This window comes from Chionomys nivalis, chromosome 2 (assembly GCF_950005125.1).
Source record: "Chionomys nivalis chromosome 2, mChiNiv1.1, whole genome shotgun sequence".
Taxonomy (NCBI): Eukaryota; Metazoa; Chordata; class Mammalia; order Rodentia; family Cricetidae; genus Chionomys; species Chionomys nivalis.
This window is the reverse complement of record NC_080087.1, coordinates 33,493,209-33,516,044: the sequence shown is the minus strand read 5'-3', so window position 1 is coordinate 33,516,044 and position 22,836 is coordinate 33,493,209. Positions and strand designations below refer to the sequence as shown.

The window sequence follows — 22,836 nt, the reverse complement described above, 5'->3', positions numbered from 1 at the left end:
AACCACTGTAGCTGAGACACCATGCTGTTGACCACTGGGTCCGCTTACAGATAGCACGAAGAAGAAAATTTGTCCAGGTCTGCTTTTTGCACTTCTCTAAAGCCAAGGCCAAGCAACAGGAGAAACACGGCCATTTCTCTGCAGATGGCCAGCATCCTACTGGCTGGTGTAGGCAGACATGGGAGCAGGCTGCAGTTCCCTCCCCCATACTCTACATTTGCTATGCAAGTCCACTCGAGTTTGCTTCAGTCTATTGACTTAAGCTTTTCTGCTCTGCAGATACTCCAGGCCATGGTTACAGAGGCCACAGCCTTCCACAGATGTCTCTACCAGCTTCCCTCTGGAACCCTGATTATTAAGTCTTTTCCTGTTCTCTCCCAGACCTTTGCTTCTTCAGCTCCTCCCAGTTATGAGATGCCTGACCCCTATTGGAAATTCCTTACAGGCTGGGGAGATGGCTCATTAGGTAAAACATCTACAATCCCAGTGTTCATATAGTAAGATGCAAGGGGGAGACAGGAGAAGCACATGGGTCAGATGCCTTGCAACATGCAACTGTAAAAGAAACAGGAGATTCTGTCTCAAACAAACTAGCAGGTGAAGGCGGCCAGGTTGTCCTCTAGCCTCCACATGAATGCTGCAATACAGACATGACCCAGCACTCACACACAAGAATGCAAGAGCACATGCACATAGATCACACACACACACACACACACACACACACACGTAGTGGCAGGATGTAATAAAAAATTCCAATGTATTCATCACCCGGAGTGGTCCCACTCTATTGCAATGACCCACCTGGCCATGGATGGCCCACCTGACACATTCCTTTAACCGGCTGTACTGTGCATGCTGATTCTGAAAGACTCACTAGCTGCTAGGAAAGGATGGAGCAACTGTTAAATGCATCTCCGTATTTAAACAGTCATCATGACAAAGGAGGGGTCAATATTAAAGCATAACCTAATATAGGGTCTGGGGAAGTTGTAGGCTCCCAGAACCTGACCCCGGGCAGCACCATAGCATCCAGAACTACAGAGCTCCAGCTGGTAAGCATTTTTAAAAAGAAGAAGAAGAAGAAGAAGAGGAGGAGGAGGAGGAGGAGGAAAAAGAAGAAGAAGAGGAGGAGGAGGAGGAGGAGGAAGAGGAGGAAGAAGAAGAAAAGAAGAAGAGGAAGAAGAAGAAGAGGAGGAGGAGGAGGAGGAGGAGGAGGAAAAAGAAGAAGAGGAGGAAGAGGAGGAAGAAGAAGAAGACGACGACGAGGAGGAGGAAGAGGAAGAGGAGGAGGAGGAAGAGGAGGGGAGAAAGAAGAAGAAAAGAGGAGGAGAAAGAAGAAGAGGAAGAGGAGGAGGAGGAAGAGGAGGAGGGGAGAAAGAAGAAAAGAAGAAGAGGAGGAAGAGGAAGAGGAAGAGGAAGAAGAAGAAGAAGAAGAAGAAGAAGAAGAAGAAGAAGAAGAAGAAGAAGAAGAAGAGAAAGAAAAAGAAAGAAAGAAAGAAAGAAAGAAAGAAAGAAAGAAAGAAAGAAAGAAAGAAAGAAAGATAGGTCTAGCTTTTGTTATTTTGGTCCTGTTATATCAGTTGAACTTGAATTCTAACTGATGCGGATGTCAGTGTTTTCTTAAGTTCACTTATCCAAGTAGATGTATATCAAAGAATTTTTTAAAAAATCATTACTTTTTTTCTGACAGTGTAGCCTCAGAAAAAGCACACACTTACCTACCTATAGCCTGTCTTCAGAAAAGGCAGACTGTGTCTTTTGGGGTGGATACAGGAGGATGATACACTATTTTTACTCACTCTTACTTCTAAGAGGACGGAGCTAAAAATAATTGACTGTTGTGTCTGAGTTGGCAGTGTCTCCTAAAGGCCTATGTGCTTAAGACTTGCTTCTAGCCTATGGTGCGGTGGAATTAGGAAGTGGTACACCCTCTTAGGAGGCAGGACCTATCGGGAAGTCACTAGGCCTTAGAGATACACCCTTGAATGAGATATTAGGACCCTTGCTTCCTCCCACCTTTCTGTTCATGTCAGTGAAGAGTACATCCTCTGGTGTGCACAGTCTATCCTGCTATGTACTGCCTCACCATTGGCTCAATGGTAAAAGGGACGCGTGATCATAGATGGAAAACTCAGACACCACGAGGCAAAAAGAATCTTTCCTTTTTTAAATTGATCTTCTCGGATATTTTGGCACAGTGACAGTAAGCTGTCTAGTTCATTAGCATTTACTCTCAAGACCAAAGAGAAACTGGATCCACCAGCTGAGGACCAAGCCCTTCAACACATGAGCTTCTGGAGGGGCAGCCTCCATATCCAGTACCTAACCCTAAGTTCAAGGTACATTTAAAAAGAAAAAGAGCAGAGGACCCTTTACGGGAACAATAAATCTTCTAATTGTTTCCAAAAATCAAACTGGATTTCCTACAGAGGGGAGCTCTGTTCTAACGCAATGAGATAGCAAGTGACACGCTGGAAAGAGAATCTGCTGCATTCAAAATGTCCCAAAATCTAGAGAGAAGCTTGACATCATGCTAAAAGGCTCTAATGGCGAATAGGTTTGTCCATGTCCTGAGTGGCCTGGGTCTCTGAACCCTGGCGAGGGGCAGCAGGGAAATGAAGAAAGACACACAGATACATGTACAATGAAGCTGGAGGCAGAGTAGGGCAGAGATTCTCCAACCACTGCCAACCTGAATCTCAGGGCATTTACTATACACAGTATGGGGTGGGGATGGGGATTAGCTAGTCTCTGTAGGGCTCTCTGCAGGTGAACAGTCCCAGGCTGGAAACAGAGAAGAGGAAGCTGCAGTAGCGAGGCGGTACACACACTGGTCAATGGTTCATAAACACACAGACCCAGACTTTGAGGAGAGCTTTGCCTGACCCAGATGGGTAATGGCTTTGCCAATATATTGTGGGCCACTGGCATCTGAGTCATGGACACGCCTTGTTCATTCATTCAGGACTCCACTCACTCAGGGCTTCTTTCACTCCCTACATAGGCTGACCCCAACAGCCCGAGATCAATGACTCTCTTATGATACCGTGTACCACAGCATCAACTCTTTCAGCTGAAGCGAGTCTCTAAGTTAAAACCACGAAGGCATGCCTGGTTTATGATTTTCTCAGATTCTAAGGTAGCCCTTAATAATTCAAAGAATTGGATTTAAAAAAGAAGACAAAAGATTCTGGCAAAGAAACCCAGTAGATTCATAACCACCATGTAGCATTTATCAGAGGAACAAACCTCACTGTACTTTCTTATACAGGAAAGTATTACAAACAAGGTCACGTTGTCCTTCAGTATATGATAACACCCATACCTATTCTCCTATAGAATATGACATCTTTCTTGAAATAAAAATATACAAATCATGCTTCCCCAGCTGCCATTAGTTTGAAGAACCAGAGCGGTCATATACATATATCATGGGTGAACAACTTTCTGAAAACAAGCTATATCATGTCTTAATAATCAGTATCAATAATGAGACATACTAATCAGATGCTACAGTATAGTAATATTTAATCTATTTGCCCCTTCACAGGGTATGTGGGTAAATCTATGCACGTATGGTACCAGAAAATTGCCTCCTTCTGGCTACCCAACCTAGTTACAGCTGCTTAGTCCTGAATTGCTTCAGCTGACTAGGCACAGGACAGGGTCCACCAGATTCCGATCTTTCTACTTGTCTGGAATTTAAAAAAAAAAAATCATATCTAGAAAGTGATATTTTAGAAGTAGGTGTAAAATTTAAATAATGAGGTAGTAAGATTGGAGCAGGAGAGGCGAAAGCAGCGTGTTCAAGAATATTATTAGTTAACTGAGATCAAGCAAGCCGACTCTGCTGGTTGATAAGAGGCCAGCACAGGGGATATACCGTAGGCTAGTCAACTTGTCTCTTAGAAGATGAGAACAGGGTCTGGTCTGTTCATGACTGTTTCCTAGCATTGAGCATGGCTCCCTGTGAGTAATAGCCAAGTCCCCTGACAGACACCATCTGAACACATAGTTAATGCATTAGCAGTGGATGGCTAGGGTATGCCTTCTTTCTAGAAACTCCTTTACATGGCCAGAGATGACATTCCTCCACGGAATCCCTTCTTCAATGGGGAGCCTATGCATGCCTCTTGGTCTGAGACTGGAAACAGTTCCCTTTACTAGAGAAGATTGATCACCTTGATCCTTATAGTTAGTTCCAAAATTAACTCTACCTAATAGAGGGATTGAGGAAAGGGAGGAAGAGGGAGGAGAAAAAGAGGAAGGCAAGAAAAGAGATGGCAGTTGGAGGATGATCAAATCTGAGAAGAGAATGTTAGAGAAACACTACCTCCACAATCTCCCTATAAAAAGGTTGAGAGTCCTTGTGGTGCAAAAGACTACAGAAAGGAGCCGGGCGGTGGTGGCGCACGCCTTTAATCCCAGCACTTGGGAGGCAGAGGCAAGCGGATCTCTGGGAGTTCGAGGCCAGCCTGGTCTACCAGAGCTAGTTCCGGGACAGGCACCAGTAGAGAAACCCTGTCTCCAAAAACCAGAAAAAAAAAAAAAAAGACTACAGAAGGGAAATAAGCAAACTATCTCAGCAAGTGCCTCTCTGAGTTTGAACAGTCCAAGTCTAGAAAATGCAAGAGCCTTGTAGGCAGGGCCCTGTCAATTGTCCATTTGCATTGTGTTCTATGGAACCAACCACACATTCATTCCCCAATTTAATGAAAGAACATGAAATTCCCCAGGAAACTGGTCTAATAAAAAAAAAATTTACTCAAAGAAATAAGAAAATTCTTCTTCCCATCTCATCATTCACTTCTAATTCATTATTACTGAAATGTATCAATCATATCTTTCAGAAAATCTACACAATTGTTTTTCCTTCCACCCATAAAGAGAATCAGAATATAATGCGATCTCAATAAAGTTGCATTCAAAAAACACTACAATACCTTTGAGCAATGAATCTCTTGCTAGGTCTGATTCACATCTAGTCAATTGTGCTAAAGTATGCTCATTTAATGAGAACAGTGATGAGTAACCAATCCTTTGAACAAACTTGGCTCTGTGCTTTTCAGAAGCAGGTATGCACGAGGCACATTTTCCACCTTTGCAGACCATCAGGGACCACTAGCATGCTCATCTGCATCTTGTACTTACCAGAGTCTATCTTGATAGATTGCTTGAAAAGATTAAAGGCAATTATCAAGTGAAAAAGAAATAAGAAATGAAGTACTTACTGGGTCCTAGACCAATTGAAAAAGCAGCAACATACACAAGCAAGCTGGCCAAGGACAGCCATTTGTAAGCAGCTGGGACAACAGCAGCGTCTGTGACTACCTGGTGTTCAGTTTGGCTCAGTCCAACATTTGGTAAAGATGTGAGGGTCATCTCCCCTTTCTGCTCCATGCCATGACCCATAGGCATGAATGAGCCCTTGCTGTGTGGGGGGACTCCTTTAAAGTGCTCCCCAAGACTGCTGTTGCCAGTTGACAGGTTCCCGGTTGCATAGAACACAGGCTCCTCTAGGGACTGGTTAAGAGGGCTATGGTTTCTGCAGATATTTGTGAAATTCATGTTGATGTTGAGATTCACAATGCCCATGGTCAACAGTGAAGCAGCCATCACAGAGGAGCCAATGCAGAGGAAGGTTTTGCTACCAACGTGGTCCACAAGGAGAGTTGCTGGGATGGTGCTAACCACCTTGACCACTCCAACCCCAGTGGAGGCGAGGCTGGCTGCCTCATTGCTCTGGAAGCCAACAGACTTCAAGACAGTTGATGCATAGAACAATATGTTTGGCTGGCCAGTGGTCTGTACAAAAAATACCAGTGTCAGACCTATCATGATTCGGGTCCTCATGTTGTCCTTGGAGCGAAACAGATCCCAGAAACTATACTGATACTCATCTTTCAAGGAAGACTTGATCAAAGTGAGTTCTTCAGTGGTGTCTGAGATCACTCTTAATTTCCCAAGGACTTTGCCGGCAGCCTCCTCTTGCCCTTTCATCACCAGAAACCGAGGACTTGGCGGAAGAAAGTACATAGCAATTGCTTGCAAAAGCCCCAGGGGAATCACAAGACCAAACATATACTTCCAACCATTGAAGACATTGGCAAACACATAGTTTGAAATGTAGGCGAAGAGGATACCGATGACAATCATCAGCTCATTCAGGGACACAAGGAGGCCTCTTCTGTGCTGGGGCGCAATCTCGGCGATATACACACAAGTAGCAATGGAAGACAAGGAAATGGATACCCCGATGGCAATGCGTCCCATAATAAGGACAGTGTAGGACAAGCTCATTATCAAGACCAAGCTTCCGAGTCCTAGGAGGCACGATGAGAGGATGATGGTGAGCCTTCTCCCATACCTGTCTATCAGCACGCCTCCAGTGAGAGAGGCCAGGAATGCCCCAATGAGCAGGGAGCTCACAACCATTTCCTGCTCGTGGCAGGTCAGGGCTAACAGGGTTCTGATCTGAAGAAGGGCTCCAGAGATGAGCCCCAGTTCGTATCCCACCAGGAGGCCGCTGACGGCTGCAGTGACAGATGTCAGGAAGGTGAACATGCTGCAACCTGCAAGCAGAAAAAGGAAACCGTGAAATCAGTTCACAGAGATCATTTCAAACATGCCCTATCCAAATGGAGACTTACCTTTGGGTAAGACTTTCATAACATTGACTTTAGACACTCATGCACACAATGTGGTAAATTAATGCGCCATGGTAAAATAATACACCGTCAAAGATAATTCGCAACAGAATGAAAAATCATTTTTTTCTTTGTTGTTTAGGAGAGGAGTCATGAAGGCGTTTATGAAGTCTGGCTTCCTTCTGGCTAGGATGTTGGTGTTGTTTTCAGTCAAGAGTAAGTAGTTTTACAAGATAAGCAACTGGCAGATGATAAGGACTGAACAAAATGGTTAGCTGCTAGTGTGTGCCTTTGGCATTGGATTAGATGTCCTGATAGCCTGGTTGTCCAAGCCCAACCCAGTTCTCTAAAAACAAACTTCTGAGGGCAGATAGATAGGGGAGAAGGGACCTCTAGAAGAAGGTGTGGGTTCCTGGCTATGTGGAGCCCACAGAAACCAGCCCCCGAGGCTCTTGCCTTCAATTCCTCAGTGGCTACCATCAGGCTGTACTGGGCCTTTGCCCGTGCTCATGAGAGTCATTGAACAAGTTATTCACCACCGCCAGGAATTTAGTGGCATATGCAAAGTGAATGGGCAATTAAGAATAAATAAATAAGTTGAGCCTGGTGTTGTAAGCCAGTTGGTAGCATCCTTGCCTAACATGTTCAAAGCCCTTGGTTCAATCCCCAGCAGTGCACAAAAACTGAGTTTAGTGCACATGCCTATAAGCCTAGCACTCTGGAGATGCAGGGAAGATGAACATAAATTCAAGGCCATCCTTGGCTACATAGGGAATTCAAAGTCTGCCTGGGCTACAAAAGATGTCAAGGAAAGAAGGAAGGGAGGGAGGGAGGGAGGGAGGGAGGGAGGGAGGGAGGGAGGGAAGGAAGGAAGGAAGGAAGGAAGGAAGGAAGGAAGGAAGGAAGGAAGGAAGGAAGGAAGGGGAAAGAAGCAAGCCACGAATAGTAAGATAAATGAGAGAATAAAATAATCCACATCATGGTCTTGGCCTTCAAGAAATTTAACCACCTGGTGACATTTCTCTGATTTATTACATTTGCTTTGTTTTAGTACATATGAAATGACTTAGTTGCTTACAGATTCATTCATGTCCTCAGTTTCCAGAAACACCTTTTCCCCCAGATGGTCTGAAAACTCCTCCACTGCAAAGAAAATCAGGTGGAATCTTCACAACTGGATTTGAACAGTTTATTCTTTGTGTGTGTGTGTGTGTGTGTGTAATGAAGTGTGCTATGTGCAAATGTTTAGGAAAGAGGACCACTTTCGGGGGTCAGTTCCCTCCTTCCATCTTGAGATACGGGGCTCAGACTCGGGCATCCAGCTTTGTGTGACAAGTGCTTTTACCCGCAGAGCTGTCTTGCCATCCCAAGGACACTGTATTAGCCGGACTTACTCTTGCCATTACTAATTTTAGCTTTGCTTGCTGTACGCACTTGTGTGCACATGTGTCTGTCGACTGGTATCTAGCTTCTGTTGTACTGATCGATGTGGTTGGTAGTTCTCGAGCGTGAAACCTTGGAGGCAGACCGGGTGAGGCAGCAAAGCGGCTGTTCACAGTGACGGGGTAGCCATGGACAAGTTAAGCATGTAGCGGAACTGACAGCTGAAACAGCTTAGGGAACAGACTGTCCCTACCACCTTGCCCTTCCTTGCTTTCCCTCTTGGGAGATGTGAAAGAGTCGTTTTCTACAAAGGGGACTTGTGGTGATTGGAGGGCCCCCTCCTTGGATCCTCTACTGTTCTGCCTTGGAGAGATCTGCAGGGGTGGATAGGGTGGGAGCTTTGTGTGGTCTGGTCTGGGAAGATCCACTCCTTACAAAAGAGGGGCCTGGCTCCTGCTACTGCTTTCTGGACTTAGATAATTTGCCTCTTTCCTTAGCCAGAGCACAAAACACTGAGAAACAGGGATATGCCTGGAAGCCACCTTAGTTTTCAATGTCCTTGAGACCTGGAACACTGACTATAATTGTTTGGTGAATAATGGTTGCATTTCTCTAGAAATTGTTGAAACATTTTACTTTAACCTGTGTACACCACAGCGTATCATTCTCTCATTAGCTATCATTCTACTTTATCTATCCCTGGCCAATTTGCCATTAAAAGGATAAAACCGGGCAAAAACCTGGCAGTAGGATGTTCGATGACCTCAGCCCCATGGGGAGATCTTACCAACAGTGTAAGAATTAGGGACTTAGCTCTTACAAATCTGAATTGTCCCCACTGTGTCATTCAAGGAGCCCTATCCAAAACTATTATCCTTACCCTACTGCTGGGACTTACGACAACAGAAGTTCCCATTCTCCATGAGGCTGTCCCATCTGTCCCACTGGGCTTTGAATTCTAGTTCAGTGTATAATGCTTCCAAGATGGCCACCCGTGACTCCTGAAGACTTCCAACAGAGCACATTTCCTGGTACTGCTTTCTCATAAAAAAGTCATGAAAGAGAGACATAGCATGACCTTTTCTTGGACCTACTGTTGGTTAATGATATCAGGAACAAAATGCTATCCTATAGAAAGTAGAAAGTAGACATAACTTTTCTAAGAAAGCTGACCATGAACAGTATGAAATTGGATATAGTCTGGGGTGATGGCAGGAGACAACGTTTGGGTTTGTCAAAACATAAATGGAAGAGTTTGGGGCAGATGGATGGTCTGAGAGATAGCCATGGCTAGAGCAGTGAAGAAGAACACCCAAAAATAATGTAAAAACAAAACCTCAGCAACAAAAGCTACTCCTTGATGTCAAGTTAAAAGCTTACGTCCAACATCCCAAAGCATTCTGTCACGGCCCTGCTTCCAGATGCCCCCTTTTCCACATTGCTGTTCTCAGTAAAAGTGCCACAGGGGAGTCTCAGCTTCCTAAGCTGAGGCAAGAAAAGGGTGGACAACTCAGGGCAGACACAGAGACCAGCAGGAACCCACAGGCCATTGGGTTCTGCTTGTTCCTGTGTCTTCTGGATACCTTGTTAGAAGGCCCACACCTGCACCAGAAAAACCCTGGTGCCTTTTGATTGAGTGAGGACCCCTTCCCAAGGTGATATGAAGATGCGGTCACCATCAAGAGGCCGTGTGCAAAGGAGCTTTAAGTCCCACAGGAGCACACAGAGCCGGCTGACAGGTGGCACTGGGCAGGGGACAGCAGCGCTGGCCGCCACAACAATAGCCGCCCAGTCTCTACTCGAGGTGAGTCACACGAAACCATGACTATAGCCCACACTCAACGCAAGATGCTCCATTTTCCACAATATCTGAGTTTCTGCCTGCTTTCTTCTCTTTTCTCCCCCAGATGCCAGTCCTGGCATACGGACATAATGGGCACACAATAGATACTTGCCGCCTCACTAAATCCCACAGTGGGCTGAAAAGCATGCATGCACAGGTTTCCTTGGCAAGCAGCCAGGTAATTATACAACTTGACCAACTGTGAAAGCTTCTCAGATTTAAGGAGCCCTCCTCCGTGTATTGTTCGAGAAAAAACTTGCAGTTACCCCTCAAGCGGCCCGACCATTGTGTTCACGGCTGTTGGCTCCTTCGCCCCGGGTTCCTTTGATCCCAACTCATCTTTCAACGGCCACCTCAAGTGCCACCACTCCTGGGAAGACCCTCGTTAGTGCTGTCATTACCCTGCTTAGCTGCATTTTGCTGGCTCGTCCAGCCCCTCTGTGCAAAGACTTCACAGGAGGCCTGTCCCATGAGAGGCACTGGTCCCTGGACCTAATCTTCCTTACTTTTAGGCTGAAAATTAACTTGGAAGGTCAAGTTCTGCTCTCCACACTTCTCTAGTCTCGCTCTTAATCTTCTGCACCTGGCAAGATAATCAGTGTTTGCTGACATTGTGACTAGAAACAGCGCTGCGGAAGGCTCTTCCTGCTCCTTCTCCTTCACATAGCTGTACTCGATACTGCTAACATGCTGCATTTTACAATTACAGACATGCTTGCTACTTGAATAGCATACTGCCAGCATTTCCAAAACATTGTCAGAACAATTATTAGCTTGTTACTATCACACTCCTGCAGGGACTATAGTCTTGTGCGTACCTGGGTTCCAGTAGCATAGCCTTGTGTATGAGGCTGCTCTGTGTGATTGTCAGCTCTCACTCAGTGTGAGCGGTTCCCTTTCCTGCGTCACTCTGCAAGGACCAAATCCTCTGGCCCAGCTATACATCATCTACTGTTTCCAGAAACTTCTACATTCTTTCCCGGACTTGTGCGGCTCTTCACCCTACACCATCCCCCATAATCCACCAGTGATCTTCATCAGCACTATCCATTCCAGGAATCTTAGTCATCTTTGTGGGTGGAGCTCAAAGATCCTCACTTCTTCAAGATCCCTACTTTTTCAGAATCTCTTAGATTTCCCTTCGTTGGTTAATATTAACGGTGTATTTATAGCCTATAGTGTCCAGGTGACAGGTAGTCATGTAGTCACGTGTGTGTGGCCTTAGACCTGAAACACTGACAACCAGAAGGTGCACAGCACGCGCAGAGAGGCTCTAGGATGGCTCATGACGGAGGGAGTCTGGCTGAGCCAGAACACTGCAGCACATAAACTCCCAGACCCTGAATGTACACAAGCTTTTAGAGGCCACATCCCACGGAGAGCTGTAGTACAGAGTTCCCAAGACCCAAGATGTTGCTTTTTGGTCCTGTGATGTGTGGTGGCCCAGTGGTGGTACATACTGGGCACCAGCTTTTGTCTATCTCTTACAGGCCTTCTCCTTACCTGCACCTTGTTGTGAGGAAGGCCGCTTGTTGGTTCCCGGCTGCTCAGCCCGGAAATAATCACACAGAAACTTATTATTTAAATCACGGCTCGGTCCGTTAGCTCTAGCTTCTTATTGGCTAATTCTTACATCTTAATTTAACCCATCTCCATCAATCTGTGTATCACCAAGTGGCTGTGGCTTACTAATTAAAGTTCCAGCTTCTGTCTCTGGTGGGGGGAGGGTATTACATGGCTTCTCCCTGACTCCACCTCTGTTGTAATATGAGCGGCAGGGCTGCGTCCCCAGCACCCAGCCGCCCACATGGCTAGCTTATGCCCCGAAATAATTACATGGAAACTGTATTCTTTTAATCACTGCCTGGCCCATTAGCTCTAGGCTCTTACTGGCTAGCTCTTACATATTGATCTAACCCATTTTTAATATTCTGTGTAGCACAATGAGCTGGCTTACCAGGGAGATCTTAACCTGCATCTGTCTGGAGTGGGAGAATCATGGCGACTCTCTGAATCTACTTCTTTCTCTCAGCATTTTGTCTGTTTACTCCACCCACCTAAGGGCTGGCCTATAAATGGGCCAAGGCAGTTTCTTTATTAAATGAAAGTAACTCCTCCATCATTTCCCCTTTTTTTGTTTAAACAAAAAAGAAAGGCTTTCACTTTAACATAGTAAGATTACATTCTTCAACCATTCTTCAACTCCATTAAAGACTCCAGAAGGATATAATATTACCTAAGCAAACAAGAGATCCAAAACTCTAGAAATGACAGAGACATCTCACTGCCTGGACAGTCACCCAAAGTTCTTCTGTACCGTTGGGGCATCCTCTCCTCTCCTCTCCCCTGCCTTCCCCTCTCTCTGCCTATCTTAAAGCACAGATGCTATTTCCAGCCCGGCCAGACTTGCGGAACTCCTGAAAATCCCAGTGATGAAGAAATGCAGAAAGAAGTAATGATGACAAACAGAGTGGGAAGAGCTGGATGTCAGCTCCTGTGGAGCTGCTCTCCTTTGACTCCTCTGCATCTACAGCAGGACCTCTCAGGAGTCCAACATGTCGCTCCCCGGCCTTAGACATTTCTGGACCATCTTCCTTTTACTCAGCATTGCACCTTACTCCCTGACGACTGTGTCGGTTTTTAAGGCTGCTGTCATTTTGCATGTGTTTCTGTGTCTACGTAGGTTTTCAATAGATGGTTAAGAGGAATTTAATAAAAACAAGCCCCACAGCCATCCTGCCTAGCCACCTCTGATGTTTCTAGATGGAATGTCTTAGAATGTGGGAGCTATGTTACGATACGGACATTGAAAATCCATATTGTCTTAGAATTCTCGTGAGCGACTATTTAACAGGTTTTTCTTTCAATAGTAACACACCTTTCATTTTACAAAATTTCAAATGTATGGACATTTGTTTCACATACATAGGAGTAGTCTTCTGCAATTGCATTTTCTAGTTAATAAATATAAAGCCACAAAGAAACCATAAGAGGATTTGATGTTGTTTTTTCTATTTAAATCTGATTGAAAAGTTGCCCTCTTGTGGGCTTGGCTCTTGTTGTCTTGTTTGTTTTGTTTTTTGAGACTGGGTCTCAGGTAGCCTGGACTGGCCTTGAACTTGCTATGTAGACAAGGAAACCCTTCAACTCCTGATATTCCTGTCTTTACCTCCCGTGTGGGGCTGGGACTATGACAGTGTACCCCCGCACCTGGCTCCCTTTGTGCTCTGTAAATCCTTAAATAGCGCAATGAGGTAGGAAGAACATAAGTAATATTGTAAATCCTATAATGGGGGTAACTTTAGAAAGAGCTCTTTTTTAAAATGTAGGCCTGCATGGTCACATAGGCACTGAGAGAGCTGCTCACGGGGAAGTCTGCCAATGGACAGATGGACCAGAGAGACAAAGGGAGAAAAGACTGAAATACTTCATACTATAAGGAAAAATTCTGAGAGAGAAGTAGGAAGGCAGGAATAAAGAAAAGCTAAAAATGCAAGACATAGGAGCAATGGAAGAAAACGGTAGGATATGTTGTTGATGTGCAGGGACAAGGGTGGGAAAAGAAGCCAAGGACCCAATTTGATGAGGGACCCGAAGATTTAAAAAGCCAAATTTGCAATAGATTTCCTGCGGGGCTGTGACAAGAGACCTTGAAGAATGTGCCTGTGTACCAGTCACTAAGCTCAGCAGTCACTTTCTGAAGAGCCTACGTGGCTGGGATTTGGGAACAGGGAGGGGAAAGGCTACAGAGTTCTTAAAAGCTGCAGCAGGGATAGGACCATTCTACTGCTGTGAGGGAAGGGCAGGGATCCAGGGAAAACAGAAAGCTGGGGCAGGAAGAATCAGAAAAGTCACAAGTCCTTTGTGCCTGAGGGCAGAAGCAAATGTAGGGAGTCTGGGGGCTTCAGGATTGAACCATAGAGGGCTGGGCTAAGCTTTACTTTTATTGAAAGCTGACGACCTTCGAGAGTTGGAAAAGTTGAAGTCACTATGGTGGCCTTTTCTAAACTGCTGTAGGCTGTTTCCCAGGAATTTCTCCTTGCCACACACCAAGCTCCCGGCAGTCCCTGCATGAAGCTCCAGATTCCTCTGTTGTCTGCTTTCCCTGCTCCATGCCCACTGCTCCCATCAACTGGAAACCCTCGCCATTCCCCAGATGTGTTCCTCTTTCCTCGGTTTCCATCTTGCCTATATTCCCACGTTAGAATGTTCTACAAACCTACTGTCCTCAGTTACACTTTTGTCAAAAAATGTATAGGGGTGTGTGTGTGTGTGTGTGTGTGTGTGTGTGTGTGTGTGTGTGTGTGTGTGTGTAGGCCAGAGCTTGACATCAAGTGTCTTCGATCTGGAGCTCTAGACCAGGGCCTTGGACCTGGTGAGTTTTTAAATTGTTATTTAACAGAGTAACTTTTAGCTCCATGTGACAACTACAAAGCATCCAACAAAGAAAGAAAAACATAGTCCCTCTTACTTAAAACAATTGAAAAAAAAGTAGAAAAGAAATACATATACATTTTGCATATGTGTATGTATGTGTATATATATGTATATATATATGTATATATATGTGTGCATGTCACAGTACCATGTATTGTAGACAAATATATCACAATAGCATCTGTATGCCTAACATCAAAAGACATCCTGGAAGGTTTGCTATAACATCCTATATATAACCTGTCATAGAGTCCATAGTTGATCAGGATGACACTAGGCAGTACATATCTTAATCACTTTATTCATCTTGTGCACTGACCAATCACACACATACCATATGCAGTCCTGTCTTGGGCACAGACGGTAGACCAAGCTTATCTTGATGGTCAGCACTACCAGCTTTGGTGACTTCAGTGAGCACCAAGGTCCCCAGGATACCACTGGTGGTGATCCTTGTACTATACACACAACATCTGACATTCATGCTATAATATAGAGAAGCATAATTCATGAATTATGCAGAACTTTTCAAGCGCTGTCAATCAGCTAAAAGCTCTGATGGGTCAAAGAATATACGCTATTCATGAATTTATCATATCCTTTATGCCTGTGTGTGTGCAAGCTTTGGGGGGGGATGCATAGTGGGGGTGCATGTAGAGGCCAGAAGACAACCCAGTTGTCATCCTCAGGAATGCCCTTTGAGATGAGATCTCATTGGCCTGCACCTCACAATGAGGCTAGACTGACTGGCTAGCAAACCCCAAAGACCCTCCACCTCCACGGTGCTGGAGTTACAAGTGCATGCGACCATGCCTGGCATTTTTACATGGATAGTGGAAAGTTAGCCCAGGTCCTCTTTTCCTCAGCCCAGGAACTTAGAAAAAAAAAAAAAAAAACATAGAGAAAAAAAAAACAAAACATGAAACTAAGGGGAGTCACTAATGTAGAATGCAGCCAAGTCCTGAAATGAGTTCAACCCGCAGTCCTGAGTTGGGCAGGTCAGGAAGCTGAAAGAGAGCTGGTTGTATGATTGATATTGGTCAAGATGCGCGAGTCTGCAGTTGAAATCTGGACTGCCACCTACTCTTTCTGTGGCATGGACAGCAGGACACTTTGCCTCTCCCTAGATACCTGGGGCTCAGAAGTGAAGGCCTAGGCTAGAAACAGGGGGCCTGATTAGTTAGTGGCTAGACTTTGACAAGATCAGCAAGACTTACACTTTCTGTTCCTCTGTGACCTCGGTCAGAGGATTAAATAATATTTCTCAATTCATAGTGCTGGGAGGACGGCTGTTGGATGACAGCAAGTACATGGTGAGCATCAGCTGATCTTTGCCCGGCTTCTGACTCTGTATGTGAAATGGGGTTAATCTCACTTTAGTGGTTATTACGAGATTAGAAGGGATGTTGTGCAGGCTGGAGAGATGGCTCAGCAGTTCATAGCACTGACTGCTCTTCCAGAGGTCCTGGGTTCAACCCCAGCACCCACATAACAGCTCACAGCTGTCTAAGTCCAGGATCCAACACCTTCACACAGACACGCACACAGGTAAAACACCAATAAAATAAAAATAAACTTTAAGAAATCTAATTAAAAGAGACATTGTCATTGAAGTACTTCGCCCGTGTTACTCATTTCACAGAAGTCTTTTTAATCTGAATTGATGTAAAATGGAACCAGGTGGGGATCTGACAGGAGCTAAAGCTGATCTCAAAAAAGAAAAAAAAATACAAAAGGCTTCAACTCTACACCTATCAAAGGACAAAGAACTCTTTCAGGCCTGAGATGGGAGACTGAGAGAATAGATTTAAGAACCTCTGGACCTGGTAACAGCATCAGTGTCTACCACCAAGCACTAATAGCATCAGAGTCTCTGCACCTCCTGTGATGGGCTCATTCCCTCGGTAAGGAGCCTACACCTGCCAGAGCCTGGAGAGTCAACTGGTAATGTAAACACAGGGCTGAAGTGAACATGCTGTACTAACTCACCAGGATCCAGACGGCCAAACCCACACGACAGGAAACTACAGGAACAAACCATTCAGCAGTTATCAGGAGCAAGAGAGACTGAGGAGCAAGACAATGTGTGTGTGTGTGTGTGTGTGTTTGTGTGTGTGTGTTTGTGTGTGTGTGTGTGTGAGAGAGAGAGAGAGAGAGAGAGAGAGAGAGAGAGAGAGAGAGAGAGAGGATGGCAGAGACAGAGACAGAGATGACCACACGACACAGCTGGCACCAAATCCAATCACAAAAAGTATAGACATCACATGGGTCTTCAAATAAAGCTTACTTACTAACCTATCAAAAAAAGAAGGCAAAAGTTTGAAACAGTTACTTATATGACATCACAGGAAATAAGACGATGCCTTATTTACGTCCAGTATAGCAACCCTGCCTTTTTTTTACATTTGTGGATTCCGTTTTTTTTATAACCCATTTCCCTTGATAATGGAGTTGCATCTCCAAAAATCATTTTTTCCCTATGGTTTTTGCCTTGTGCGTTTCTACAGTTTAGTTCCCATTGGAGATGAAACATTAGCGTGGGAATGCCCTCTTGCTGCGCAAATTGATCCTAATTACAACTTTCCCCCCTCTATTCTTAAAAAGTCTTACACATCTGAAGCTTCAGATGCTATTTCAAGCAGGCTTCCAAATCAGCTCGCCTCATAGCTCCCAACTCCAAGGTCCACAAACATGTGAAAACATATGTGAAGTTATGTGGACATTGCCTATGGCCGGGGCAACATTAACAGTTGACTCACAAGTTTCTCAAGAGACAATTACTTCCAAGAGGATCACAGCTGAGTGTGAAGTTAAATTGCAGTGGTTTATGAAAAGAAAGACATTGCTGTAAGTCCAATCAAAGGAGTGTACTTTTCTCCCTGACACGTCTCTAGAAGTGAGTCACTCTTCAAATATAATGGAACTGGCTGGCATTAGAATGATTGCTAAGCTATTTCAGTCTTACTGCTTTTGTACAAAGTACATAAACAATTGGTATGTCACTGAGACATAGCCATTTAGCAAATGTGCAAATGTATGTGTTATCATGTAGAAAGGAAAACCATGTCAGTGAACCAAACAAACCCAGATGAAATAGGAATAGCTCGTGTAAGTTTATGATTTACGATGCTGGTCATTTGACTCCATTTCAGCTGAGAAGTATTTTGAGAGCATTCAGTGTCTGTGGCTGGAACTGAAATTGGATATTTTTCGAGGGACTCCAAGATGAGAAATTTTCCTCATTTGGTATTTTGCAGAGTCCTTGGGGAAGATTGAAAAAGTTATGCAGCTCGCCCCTTTCTCAGCCCCAAAACTTGGTGCTTTTTAAGTCACTTGGTAATGCACTTCTCTGGCAAAGTCCGCTCACAAGGAAAAATGGACAGAGGGAGCTCCGGCTGCTCACCTTCAGAATCTTCCAAAACCAGTTCCTGCTCATACACGCTGGGTAAAAGGCTGCTTCAGCTCAGCTGTGGGAGCTCACTGCTCCCAGGTGGAGGGCTATGTCAGGTTCTCGGGAGTTTTTAACGAGGAGTCTAAACGGTACTTGGGTTCCTCTCACTGAGCAAATGCTCCCTATGAGGCGTCTTTAACGGGATACTTTTTAAAAAAGAATATAATCTTCACAAATCTAAGGCTGCATTTCAGGATCAGTGGGTTCCTCTGCGGTTATGTAGCTCATAGCCTTGGCTCAGGCTGCTCCACGACATTCTGAGAGCTACTTCCATCAGCTAGGGAAAGGGCAAGAACACTAAGTGTCCCGTGGACCATCCATAAGCAATGTTCCCCCAAGCTCACCTGAGAGTCCTGTTCGTTACCGCTAAGCATGCTCTTGGAAACTGCTCCTTCAGCTCCTCTGGTATGTCTGGCAGAGAGCAGGGCAACGTTGGAAATATTTAACACCTGGGACGGGGTAATGGCCTATCAGAAAGGACCCTGGTTATAAAAACCAGTTCCAGCATGCAGGTGTAAGTCGGGAACGTCTCGGCCCTCACCGGTGACTTGGCTGGTTGTTGTAGCCCTAGCTACAGCCATGTCTGCCAACTCCCTGTCACAGCCTGCGCGCCTGCCTTTGCAGCTCCTGGGGCTGCGTGCTCCTGTGGCTGTAGTGGGCCCAGGATCTGTGGCAAAGGAACAACCTCTCTGCATTCTCTCTGGGTGACAGTGTGTTCTTAGAAAGGGACAGGGCGCTACTCTTCCTGTCTGTGCCTTCGTGCTGGAGTAAATCCCAGCAGCCCCTCCCAAAGAGGTTGTCCCCTAGGAACCACTTTCTCAAGCCTCACATTGAACTAAAGTCCCAGTTAGAACTTCTGACGTGATTTCCAAGTGATGTTAAAAATGTCCAGTGTCAAAGAGGTGCTGGCTGAACACAAAGGAAGGTGTTTACCTTTCGAACTGATCTTATCATACAGAAGGCCTCTGGTTCCTTACAAATCCTTGTCTCCAAATCCTGCCACTTCCTTATGTATACCTACAACTTGCTGTCAGTCAGCCATTTGTTAAATACGTGGTTTTAAGATTCAGCAGTTTTGTCATTTAAAAAAAAAACTATTACATTTACTTAAGTTTTTATGTGTGTGCGTGTGCGTGTGTGTGTGCGCACGCTCATGGACACTCACTATTTTTGCCCAACATAACAGACTTATTGTTCCAATCCATCTTCTCACAATTCAAATCTCTGTCATCAGGCCCAGCTGGTTAGCTTGACTCTCTCTTCCCTGAAAATGCATTGATTCCCCCATAAGTTTCCTCCATGAAGACTTCCAGATGGGCAGCCCAAGAAAGCCAGACCAGCTGCATTCAGATTTTCCAGATTAGGCTAAGCCTGAGGGAACACCCGGGACAGGCTTATTGACCAGCACGTATTAGCTCAGCACCCACAACTTTAAAGTCTTTAAGGACAACTCCTTCGGGTGTTCTGATTAGTGGGGGGATTCTGAAGTTCTAGCCTTTGATGTCTTCAGAGGGATGTACGACAGACCTTCCAGAGGATCTGTGCGTCCAGTTCTGGGTTGGCTGGTTCCAGAGTGTTTGCTTCAGTGCTAAGAACCTGAACTCAGACAACAAACACTGCTCCTGGTTTCTGACCATTTTAGGCAGAAGAGAGATGAAAAACCAAGGATGATGAGACAAAGAAGAGTTCTCGAACTCTCTCGGGCCAGGAATTTGGATGTCAAAATAAGGAAAGCACAGGAGCTAAGGATGAAGGAGCAGACAGCAAAGCTCCGAGGCAGGGAATCTCCAAAGTTAGAGCTGTACCAGCCTCTGGCAACTTGCCCCTTCCACCCTGGGAGAGATGCCGTCTGTGTGGTCTCCCTTCACCTGTGTCTGTCAGCTCGCGGCACCAGGACTTGAAACTGAAGAAGGTCAATTAGGATGTGTCTATGAACACTGACAATGTATTCACTTTGAGACATAGCTTCTTGGAAAAACAATGAAGCTCATTATTGATCGAGACAAAGCAGTCTTTTTGTTTGTTGTGTATATAATGTTCTGCCTGCATGACAGAAGAGGGCGCCAGATCTCATTACGGGGGTTGGGAGCCACTGTGCAGTTGCTGGGAATTGAACTAGGGACCTGAGGAAGAGCAGCCTGTGCTCTTAACCTCTGAGCCACCTCTCCAGACCCACAATGCACCCTTTTTAATTAAAGAGTTGACCAAGGAAGACCAGCCAAAATGCTTTGTGTGTGTGCTGGGACACGGGTGGGAGGTGCTGAGAGTTTGTGGTCTGTCTTTTGTTGTTGTCCATTGTTTGTTTGTTCCAGTATCTCACATGGTTTAATCATCTTAACTTGGGTTATAGACCGTATTCCCCTTTTCGCTTGCTTTATTTTCCACTTAGAAGTATAGAAAAACTTTAAAATCATACATATGCTGATAATCAGCATATTTGAGATATTCTGAATTTCCTGGGTAAAAGAAATTATATACGCTTGAAATACAAAGACAACAAAAAGAGCACTTGGAAAATGTTTCAATAAACATCGACCTCTTGATTAAAATGAATGAAAATATAATCCGACATTAGAGAAGGAAAATTAGATGATTTCCTAAAAACATACAGCAAAGCTCTATAATACATTTATACATATATGTATAAGGTTGCTCTGAGGTGTCAAGAGATAGTTAAAACAATTTAGGGGAATCTAAACGGGTTTTATTCATCCAAATGCAAACAATATCTAACAAGACCCAAAGCTGTATTCATCTGAGATGCTAGGGGAAACTTAAGGTTTTTTTCTGCTACATAATAAAGATTCGTCTGGAATTAAATTTGATAGATTGTGGTATTCACTATTTCTTTACAGTGATAAAAGCAGTAGCACTTTGTAATGAATTCTGCATATAAGTTCAAGACATACATCTACACACTACCTCCCATGGAGATAATTGTGAATGTGTACAGTGTGTGATATGAAGGTGTACTTGTGTGTGCGTGAGCATGTGCGTGCGTGTGTGTGCATGCGCGTGTGTGCGTGTGTATGCATACATACTTGTGCATCTGTGTGTATGTGTGTGTTCATGTGTGTGTGCATTGTATGTGTGCATGTCTATGCATGTGTGCATGCATGTGTGTGCATGCGTGTGCGTGTGTGCATGCGTCTGCATTGGAAGACAGGGCCTCACTTCGTCCTCCAGGCTGGCCTACATCCTCCTGCCTCCTACTGACATTACAGGTGGGTGGCAGAAATTAGTCCATTTCTAATGCTCGTTGCAAGAGCCGAGCTGGGCAGTTACTTTTCCTCTCCATTATGACAGGGTGACACCGCGACTCCATTTAATTGACCCTCTCCTTGTCAGCACCAGTTCAGAGCTCTGCTGTCTCCTGCAGCTCATTTCTCAGGAATTTGTAGATAAGACCTCTCTTAACCGCCCATCTCATTCCCCTTGCCTGCTCTTTCCAGTCAGCCAGCAAGGCCCTGGGCAAAGAGAGAGGCCGCATTCAGAGATGGCCCCAAGTATTGACTAGACATGGGAAAGAAAGAGAAGGCTAAGCCCAGAGCAAGGCAGGAAAGGAAGACAGCTTCTCTCTTCCTGGGATGGGATCACTTGACTTCCATATGATGCTTGGTGGATTCTGTGCCAAAATGAGGCAAACCCCCTGCTTGAACAGCACATTCCCAGGTGAAAGGCAAGGAGTGACTTCTGTGTCCACGCGCCTCGGTGACTATTTGTGACATTCTGCTAAGCAGCTTGGCAATGGAATGTATCATGGAAGCATGTGGAGCCGATCAAAGTATTAACCGTAGGAAGGAGAGGCTCATTTGTATTTGGTATCTTATTACACAATTAGATGAATAAAAAGAGGCACCAAAAAACAAACAAACAAACAAACACCCTGGGATGTGTGTTTGGGGATTGTAAATGTGGAAGCAAAGACAATCATGTAGGCTAGTGCAGATAATGCAATGAAAACTACTGATGTTCACTTTGGGGAGGAAAAAGTATTCAATGAATCTCATTTTGAAAGGCAAGTCTCCAGGAAAGCAGGGACAAGAAAAGGAGGCACTTGGAGAACAGAATAACACAAGTTAAAAAGAAAGTTGTGGTGCTCCCATAACCAGTTACTGTATGATGTCTACTTAAAAGTTTGGTTTTTAAAAAGCGATGCTCACAACGTCCACTTGTTCCACACTTGGTCCACTTGCGACAATAAATGAAAAAGTGTGTTCACAAATGAGGCTCTGATCTGCCTTTCCAAGAAAAAAGAACGTATGCATTGCGTTACGTAAAGCAAATTGATGGAGCCCATCGTAGCCGTAGCGGGAATGTAACTCACGTTTTAACACATAACGTCCCAAGGAGGCTTCAGTCCTCATGTGTACAGCTCTGGGTCACTCCACGTCGCACCAAACCCTGTGTTCCTTTCTCCACGCACCCAGCGCGCTCCCGTGTTGCGCGCGCACCCGCACTCCCACACACGCACAGTCCCGAGGGGCTCACGGGGACGGCTCTCCCCTCTAGCGTTCACCCGAGCCAGCCCCACGGTCTCACTTTACCTCCCGCGCATGCAGGATGCCGGCCGCCGCTGGCTCCACAGCTGCCATCGGTCTCCGCCTCTCTCCCCTTCTGGATCAGCAGATTGGGGCCCTCTGTGTTTTCAACAGGTACCATGGTCACGTAGAAGTTACAGCTTCTCCCTCGCCGCCACTAAACCACCCCGACCTACCGCTCTGACAGCAGTGGTCCCGGTCCCCATGGGCAGCATGCTAAAGAAGAGTGGGAGGGGTTCGAGTGGGGTGTGGGGGGGAGAACCTTCGGGCAAAGCCAGTGTGATTTGTAACCAACTTTGTTTCTATTTCCGAAGGCTTTGCCCTTTTCGGTGACACAGGCTGTTGCTATTCCCAGCAGCCTATCAGGAGCAGGGGGAGGGCCGTGGCTCCTGGATTGTTTTGCCTTCAGACGCGAGTTGGAAGCAAGAGGTTAAAAGACTTGGGACGCAGAGGCAGTGTTTGGCCACCGGCTAGGGCTTGCTCTTGTGTTGCTGCAATTTGAAAAGAAGCTTAGAAAAAGAAGCACGAAGA

General features: G+C 45.3%; 1 protein-coding gene across 2 annotated transcripts in view; it reads right to left on the bottom strand.

Annotated features, from left to right (window-relative positions):
• Slc2a12 (solute carrier family 2 member 12) overlaps positions 1 to 22,616 on the bottom strand; it is a 53,697-nt gene extending 31,081 nt beyond the window's left edge. Inside the window, exons 1-2 of one of the 2 annotated variants that reach the window (XM_057759377.1) lie at positions 22,312 to 22,616; positions 5,235 to 6,575 (exon numbers count right to left, since the gene is read on the bottom strand). In XM_057759377.1, coding sequence (XP_057615360.1) covers positions 5,235 to 6,575; positions 22,312 to 22,426 — 1,456 coding nt within the window. In that variant the 5' untranslated portion in view covers positions 22,427 to 22,616. Of the gene's footprint in view, positions 1 to 5,234; positions 6,576 to 18,108; positions 18,168 to 22,311 lie in introns of those variants that run through there. The other variant, XM_057759386.1, reaches the window with a different exon arrangement.
• Between the last annotated feature and the right edge of the window lie 220 nt (positions 22,617 to 22,836).